The sequence below is a fragment of the Colletes latitarsis genome, chromosome 1, assembly GCF_051014445.1.
Source record: "Colletes latitarsis isolate SP2378_abdomen chromosome 1, iyColLati1, whole genome shotgun sequence".
In the NCBI taxonomy this organism is placed as follows: domain Eukaryota; kingdom Metazoa; phylum Arthropoda; class Insecta; order Hymenoptera; family Colletidae; genus Colletes; species Colletes latitarsis.
In genome coordinates this window covers 34,924,897-34,934,037 of record NC_135134.1, presented here as the reverse complement: position 1 = coordinate 34,934,037, position 9,141 = coordinate 34,924,897, and the positions used below count along the sequence as shown (strand labels likewise).

The 9,141-nt window shown below is 35.3% G+C and overlaps 1 protein-coding gene across 2 annotated transcripts in view; it reads left to right on the top strand.

The window, feature by feature from the left end:
* Nucleotides 1-364: 364 nt before the first annotated feature.
* Nucleotides 365-9,141, top strand: part of Salm (spalt major) — a 106,695-nt gene continuing 97,918 nt past the window's right edge. For both annotated transcript variants that reach the window (XM_076768062.1, XM_076768045.1), the window contains exon 1: nt 365-1,071. In XM_076768062.1, the coding sequence (XP_076624177.1) occupies nt 969-1,071 (103 nt within the window). In that variant the 5' untranslated portion in view covers nt 365-968. The remainder of the gene's footprint in view (nt 1,072-9,141) is intronic.

Sequence of the window (9,141 nt, the reverse complement as noted above, 5' to 3'; positions counted from 1 at the left end):
AAGTGTATGTGCAACGGCAAGTATGCAGATTTCGAAACAATGAATTTATAATCGCACAGGTAAAGCGAATAGCGAAGAAAGTAGAAGGTTTGACGGTGTAGGAATAGTTTTTTCTGGCCAGTCTGTACTTATCGAATTGATTCAGATTCATGAGTACACATTGAACTTGATCCCACCCCTGGCGAGCGGCAGTCGCGCTGGTGAGGGTGTTGCATTGGTGGGGCGTCCGCGAAACGTCTGGTAGGAATGGAGGGAGATAGGAAAGCGCGCGCATGCCTATCCCCTCCGTCTCCATCAGGGCGCGACGGTCAGCGCAGGAGAGGGGCGTTGCGATGTCAGGCCCAGAGCTGGTCCGTCCGTCGTCCGGCCGACTTGAGGTATCAGAGCTACGGATTTCGCGCGAGATATAGACCATAAACACACATACACGCTCGCACACGGACGCAGGCACGCGGTGTCCCGCGTGGCAGACGGACAAACTCGGCTGGTGCCAGACGTGCGCACACCGGTGTGCCGCCGGGGGTCCACGGTGTAAAGTTCAGTGCGTGACACAAAATACAGTGGAACAGAGAGCGAGAAAGCGAAAGAAGGAACGAGTGCGCGCGCGCGCGCGCGAGAAAGAGAGAGTGAGCGAGAGCGAGTCGCGCCACGTGCCGTTGGAGAAACTCAAGAGTGCGCGGGTTCGAAGATGGGTCTAATGTGTTACTGGCCGAGTTGAGGCGCGTTCTTTACGCATGGGATCGTTCAGGAAGTGGATTAGCGCGCGCAGGGAGGTGTGGCTCCCTGACAGTGTCGATGGTGAAGTACAGCAGTGAATCGGTTGTCCTACGATCGAAATTGTCAAGTGCGGAATCGAGCCGGTCCTCGCCGCGGCGTGGACCGATGACGCGTCGGTCCGTCTGAGCAAGATTTTATCCGGGGTACCCGATCAGGAATCGCCGCGACCAGAAATCAACAGGCAAGAAGGGATGTCACGGAGAAAGCAGGCCCGTCCGAGCCGTGCCCACCTCGAGGAGGATCTTGTCCAGGGCCCTCTGCTGCTCAATGCCGTGGGAAACGTGAACGATACCCGTAAGTGAATACCATCGGTGCATTCCTAAATACCATTGGAACTTGCTCCCTCGCGTTCAGTGTTTTCCTGGATAGGTTAGGGCGCACAGGACCATCTAGTGTTTCTCTTTCGACTAGTATCGAACCGTCCCACAAATTGTTTAACCCGTTCCTTCTTCTATCACCGAATACAGAGTGGACCGGCTCGCAGATATGTTCGTGTCACTCAAGTGTCGAAGGTTATGTGTACCCCGTGGGGCAAAGAAAACGAGAATATGCAGTTTCGAATTCAGATGGAAAGTGAACACTGATTGTGAATAGGTTTTTACCCAAACCCAGACGTGACGACGTTCACGTTGTATGGATCTTGAGAACGACACATCGTATGCGTTCGAATAGTGCTTGGAAAGTTTAAGGTGTCGATGATGTTAAGTGTTATCATTCAGGGTCCAATGCAATCGATTCACGCAAATTATATGCCTTTCGAAGTATTGAATTAACCGACGTCCGCAACCGACTTGAATTCCGAATAAGTGGTGTATGTTGGTACACGGCCTATATTATTCCGAAAGAATGGTGCATAAAACAGTTTTCGTACTGTTTTCCTTGTAGATAGATCAGGGAATCTCGTTTCTTCAAATAAGTGCTTCAAGTGGTTACAGTGAACTTCCAAATGCTTTTCCAATATTCCATGATAATTTCAATATTTCCAAAGACTTTGCGAAAGGTCCAACATCCGAATAATGAAGTTTAACAGTCGAATTTCATAATACTAACGTTTCTGATACGAATAAGGGATTCTTCTTTATGGAAGACTCGATTTGTTCCAATCTTTCATCGTTCATGAGCGTAAACTGTATCAGGTTTCGAATTGTAGAGTTGACACGATAGAAGCCGTCGGCGGCGCGAGACCAGTTGCAAGTGTAATCAAATCTTGATTCACGGTCGTTCTCCGTCGGACTTCTTGCGTCGCGGCGCATTAACAAGCTACTTTTTGACATAATGTTATGTGCCTTTCTTTGGTTTCTTAGCTGGAAAGAAAAATGAAACACGTACGTACGATTGTATGTCAAAAAGTAACTCATCTGCGCTGGGTCTAACTCGTACGCCAAGTTCGATATTCATCTTATTTCATAGCGTCTCCACATTTTCCATAGAAAGTGCAGCTTTTTCTTAAATGCTCGAATGCTTAAATCTGACACGAGTTTCGAAAAATCTTACAGTACGATCTTGTACGTTTGTTCTACGATTTGTTGCCCTCGTGCTGCGCCTCTTTTTGACGATTTTGATATTCCGATAGGGGAAAATGCGAGGCAAAGACAGGTTTCTCAATTAAGGTACGATGACCTGTTCGAAAACGCAACGAGCGCGATGCCACTTGTCAGTTTGCATGCTACGGACGTTATTGGACGCGTTAGAACCGCTATGTTTCGCGCGGGGAATTCTTGTTTTCGTAATGGTATGTTCGTTATCTCTGCTAGATTTTCGAAAGGTAGCTCAAGTACAGGTTATTTAGATCCGAATGTGATTATGATTGGATAGTTCAAGTTGGAGTATTTCTAAACGATTACTTAAAACGTGTTTCATTATTATCTATAAACAAAGTTCATCCAAAATGTCTAGTGCAGATTAAACGCATTTGACTAGGACAATTTTCGATACCAAATGACAAACAACGCTTGAAAACGTATTATGTAAACTGATCAGGAAATGCCAGTGTCCTGATAAGCATGTTGTTAGAGAATAGATTAATCACTGTACTGAATTTGAACTTTGTATGGATTCTTCGAAAAATGATATACTCAACTGAAGTTTACATCGTTACCTTTGGTTTAGTTATTTTGCAATTTAGTTTAGACGATTGCTATTAACGAAATTATTATCTTTATAGAAGAAATTAAATATCTGTTATTCTTGCACGTTCAATGCAAACTTTTATTTCGTTCGATTGATCCAGGTCCACGATTAAATGAATTTCACAATTGGTTCGATGAAATTATGAGGCTGTTTCACGTTCCCCTAGTCTAGTAAAGTTTAGGGTGGGGGGTAGTTAAGCTTCAGAATTTTAGACATTCATTCCTAGAAAATACACGATTGTAATAAATCGAAATTTACATAACTTACTGTTTGTGTGTCAAGATTTAAATAGTGCGTATTTGTTATAGTTAATAGTTTAATAAAAACGAACAAATAATCCGGATTTTGAAATGTTCAACATTTAAGAATTTTATTAACATCGATGGACTAATTTAGTTATTTCGAGTTTAATGTTTGAATTAAACCAGTAGATCAATATTTCTGTTCTAGTTTTTATAAATACAATACCAAAGATGGTATATTTACTTTGACACAAAAAAAGCTACGTTTTTATCAATTTGAATCAGTTTATTCCCTGCAAGTTTCCTTCGGTTGGATTCCTGTTGTAACGTTTATATTATTAGCGTATGATACTTTAGTATGCACAGTATTTCTTTTACAAAGAATCTTGATTGTAAGAAAGTCCTTATTTATATTTTTCAGATAGAATTACTTACCAGAAGATGCACTTGTTTATAACGTAGTAGCATGTGCTTTATCTAATTATAACAATAGCTCTTTTTATAGTCCTTTATATCTAGTAGTTGTACTGCAATAAATACTGACGTAGTAATGATAGTTTTAAGTAAAACCTAGATACGGTGCGTGTAACTAAAGAGGGGCCACAACTTTTGGGAGAAAGTAATGAAGAAAATAATTACGTAATGTAAACAATAAATTGTAAACTTGTGCTGTAACATTTTGTTTTGATGACAGAAAATATATCTTACGATTGAATGCAATTGTATACTTAGTTTTCTAAAACAACGAAATTAGTTTACTTCGAAACCTTTTTCGATATAGTTGACTCGCTAATGGATTACTCGAACGAATCCGAAGCGGTGAGATCCTTTGAGATCGAACTCTGGGCGGGAAAAAAGAGCTTGCCGCGTGAAATTTTGCAGAACCTCCCGTGAATCTTTTTCGCAGCGCACAGTTTGAAAAGGAACAGATAAGAAACGCAACAGTGAATGAGGCCGGTGATAGGCCTTGCAAAGATCATCGAACTTTTTGTGTTTCGCTCGTTTTAATATTTATGATGTTAAATTGTAAGTGGAAATCGCGAAGAATTTCATGGAACCGTGATATAAGGTCGAAATTTTTTAGATTCCAATAATTGTCAAAGTCAACGTCGAATCACACGTGAATTCTATTTTGCTGCAATCTCTTTCATATTATTGTATAAAAAAATCGAATTTAGTGTTTTCAATGACTTAGATTTTGTAACTTTTAGGGTTTATTCTTTTAGCATATAAAATATACAATTCACTAGATTGTAACATAAAACCGAATCTTTTTTAGTACTTCAGACGTTACTTGACATCGTTACTGTGTGGTGAATTCGAATAAAGTGAAGTGTTATTCGAATTTCTTAACTTTCCAGTATCTGTGGAAATTGTAAGCGTAAATTATAGGTAGACTTAGTGGAAAGATATTACCGTAAATTATCTTTATTAGCCAGCAATTTCCTTCAACCGCGAATCGTTAAATGTAATTGCCGTCGCAGTAACTTAGTATGAAAAAACGTAAAGAATGTTCGGTTTCATTTTTTATATTTTCCCGAGATAGTAAGATTCGTAACGTTAAATTTCAAATGAACGAGGTGTAACAAAAAAATAAATGAAAATTGTGTTTATCGAGCGACGATAAAAATGGGCGCGAAATAGAATATTTTAATGATTTAAGATTTCAGAAAAGAATTTTGACAGTATATAAAAACTGTACCGTTCATAATTACAATTTAAGATAAATTATAAAAGAGTTCAACAATTAATCCGAGCGAATTATAGATTATTCAGGATCTGAAAATACTTTACGTACGTTTGTTCCACGTCAGCCTACTTAGCTTTCCCTATTTCTTTAAAATCTATTTCTCGCAAGTAACTTCTTATTTCGAAGATACGACAATGAATCACAACAAAATTTCAACGATAAACGTCTCGTTCGAACAAAGTTTCCGCAAATATTTTGTCAATTATTAGTTGTTTTGATCGAACAACTTCGATAAGTGATATCAGCGAGCATAGTGCACGATACGTTTATCAATTTTTCTTGGAAAACTTTTATCTATTTTAACGACAACAATCTGGTTTGACAAGAAAGTATACGTTCCAAATAGTGCAGCATTTTGATTGAAAATTTATCGTACAATAAGTTTCTGTGATTACGGTTAAAGCAACAAATTGTATTTTGATTTGTTTATTTAAGTGTATTGGGATAGATAATCTAGATGAATGTTGCTTTTATTCGATTGAAAATTATATAAAATAGCATTAACAGTGACAAATTGATAAAAAGGGTGGACAGACCCGTTAGCGTTCGAGGTAAATTGTTTGAAACATTATCTTACTTAGTTTCATCAACTTTATTATTTTGTAGACTTGAATCAATTATAAATAGAAATTATATCAAATAATACTTAATTGTTACGAATACATTAACCTAAAATAATTAATAAAAACAAATATATTATAATAATTTCAAACGCGCCACTTTACTACTGTCTTAATTAAAACATTTATAGTGTATATTATTAATACGATCAAAGTGTACAATGAATAATATTTAATTCATTTTTTTTCTTTATTAAAGAGAATAGAGAAAATGTTTACCTAACTTTCTCATGTAGAACTTTATTTTAAATGTTTTTATAATTTTTTTTAAAATAATGAATATCAGAGAAACCACAAGAAGATCAAGTCAGATTTATGAGTAAAATATAAAGTAGGATTAAAAGCTATTCGTTCATACTCAATCGTGTTAATAGACATTCACTCCAACGTACATACGTGCATATGCACATTTAAAGAAGTTCCTCTTTCACTTTCTAACCTATAAGGAAAGAAAGTATTGTAATTGTGTAAAATTTCTAACAAATGTTTTCCTCGGAAAAGCATGTTTTCAGACCGTCTATCATGCTTCGACATTAAAAAAAATTGTTGATACGTGTGTCTATTAACACAATTACGTCTAAACAGTTAAATAAATTTCAACGAAATCTTGTATTTAAGTTTATACATTCTCGTTTCAAGAACCGATTATCTTTGTTTTTCTTTGATATTCCCTGTGTTTTCATTGCACGCCACAATGTCTTATAACTGTAATACTCAGAAAAATGTTGAATTTAAAATTTGTTCGAATCGACGTTTCTCCATTTTGTCCATGGACCGTGGGATCTAATTTGTAAGCTGATTAATGACAGCAGCAGTCTCGCTTAAAAATTGACTCGATCAAAGTTCTTCTTAGAATATTTTAACATTTTCATATTGCAACACGACAAGGAAAAATACGAAAAGGAATCATTTTCTGACTGATCTCTATATTCGATTCTAGAGTTAAGCAATGCTGTCGGCTATTCATCTCGCACTAACTGTCCGGTTTATGCGTTTCTCAATTAAATGATAAACAGAGATATCGTCGAGCCTCGGGATACGAATTGCTGAACGTCCAGAACTTTGTGTTTTTCGATTAATCCTTGGACGCGGCGTGCATCCTTCCCGCCTTTTTCACGTTCGCCGCCATTCCTAATGTCAAATCTCTGCGAAACCGTTGCGCACAACAGTTCAATCATATTTCACGAGCAGCAAAGACCAAATCGTGACGGATTAACGCACTTTTCTTCGCTGATTATCGAAATTGTGCGCGTGTATATACGTGTTCGTTTCATCGGAGATTTGGAATTTTTGCTTTTACGTACAACGGCTCGCAGAAGAACGCTTTTTTTTTAAATCACGCGTTTAATGTTTCAAACATGTTGCATTATGATTTTTATGAATGATTGTGTGAAATGATTGGCCCTCGTGAACCGTTTAATGAAACAAAAAAAATGAAGCTGATATCTTTAACACTTTATTTGAACTCCATATTCGTTCAAAAACATATCGGTTGAATTGTTGCAGTGATTCGATGTTAGTTTGTAATGTGATTTACATGTTGTGATAATTTAATTTTTTTTATGTATATTAGTTTGGTTATTAAAGTAATTGAGAAAGCATAAGAAAAGTATTTGGTGTCAATATCAAGTAAGATAAAGTGATTAGTGTCATAGTTCTTGTGGTTAGCTGTTTGCATGTTTACGGTAGTTTCTAGAAAAAGATTTAATGTAAAATGTAATTATTCCAAATTTGTGTAAGTACGATACTATATGTTGTATCTTTTTGTATTCTACAGTACGTTTAGTACAGATATTATTCCTCTTTTCAAACTTTTTTTAACTTTTTTTAAAAGTTTCCATTATATACTAGAACTTTGTATTGTTGAATTGTTAGTTTCATGAATGAATTATATGTTCTTTAGTAGGTACAAAAATATCAATAGAACCTTGTTTCGTTAGTTTTTGTATTATGTAAGAATGGAAGTATTAACACTCCAGGACAAAAAAAAAGAATCAATTTTCTGAGTATCAACTGTAAAATCTATACGTTGCTGCATGCTACTATAACGTTCAATTGACTTGAAATGTAATAGTAATTAGCATTCTACACAAAAGTAAAAAAGTAACCAAACCGGTTACTTAGAAGAAAAATGAAATATAGAAAATTGCTTCGAAATTTAAAATACTCTTCGAGTTGTTAAAAATTAATAAACTTCTCTTCGCGCATTCATATCCTAATATGTAGATTGCAAATTATTTGAGTATAAGTAAAGGGGGTTTTAGGTGAATTTTAATATCCAATACAAAATAGTATTCAAATCCATACAACTAGATAATTAATTACTAGAAGAGACATGTTTATTAAAACGATTAAACTGTGTTTTATCGAGAAAAACTAGTTTATTTTGCATCATATCTAAGTAATGTCCTTTTAATATGAAAGAGTAATTTTTTTAATGAAACGCGAATATATGTAAAGGCTTTATTTCTTTAAAGATCAAAGGGTACATTATTGAGCAACAGTGTATATTCGCAATAAGAATAATACGAAGATCCTTAAAAGTTTTTTAAGCATCGGAATGTTTTCATAAATTGATTATTTATATCATCCTATATGGCATAAAAATACCAACAACTATTTTTTTTGATAGTTTTTAAATAACATCGAGATGAAAAGGTCAACATTCCTATACAAAAGATTAAGATGTACTTTTTAAGAATCGCATTTGAGACCTCTAGGGGAATTATTCTAGTAATTAGCATTTTCTAATCTTCAAATTGAACAAGTTTAAAGTTCATTATATGCAATATGAAATATGCAGTGAATATATATGTTTCTCCATCCATACGCTTTTTAGCTTTTTGGATACATTTTACTATTCTTATCATTTCTATTACACATTATCAGTTCGCAAAATATTAACATTACTTTTTGCTTATAGTATTATCTTAACAGCTTAGCTTAATTTAGACTTAATTTATTCCATAGTAAGGATTAGCTTAACTTAGACTTAACTTATTACATAGTAGAGCTTGTATCTCTGATTTCGCGCACCATTTGTACGTTATACTAGCTTACATACAGGGTGTTCGACCACCTCTGAGAAAAATTTTAATGGGAGATTCTGGAGGCCAAAATAAGACGAAAATCAAGAATATCAATTTCTTGATTGAAACTTCGTTAAAAAGTTATTAAAAATTTAACTTAAAAAATTTCAAATCATTCTGAAAGAATTATGTTTAGTTGCGGGGGTCAAGTACAATCATTTTTGGTCAGTAGACATACCACCGAAATCCTACTCAGTTTTAAGAAAAAAATTCCTTACCGCAAATATAATTTCAGGCCAGAAATGTCTCCCCAATATTTCTTGCGTATCTTTCAAACATCATAACTTCTGAACGAATTGGAGCATTTTTAATGTTTCACAATGCAAACGATGCGTATTTTAGTGAAGAATATGTCAAAATTCCAAGATTATTCGAAAATTTGATCTTTAACCCCGAAAAGTGAGTAAAACGTCATAAAAATGGTCCAATTTTCAAACGGCCATCACTCCTATAATAGTGAACGTATCTTATTGAAATTTAGTATGGTGCTAGTGCTCATGGATACCTACAAAAAAGTATTAAATAACTTTTCC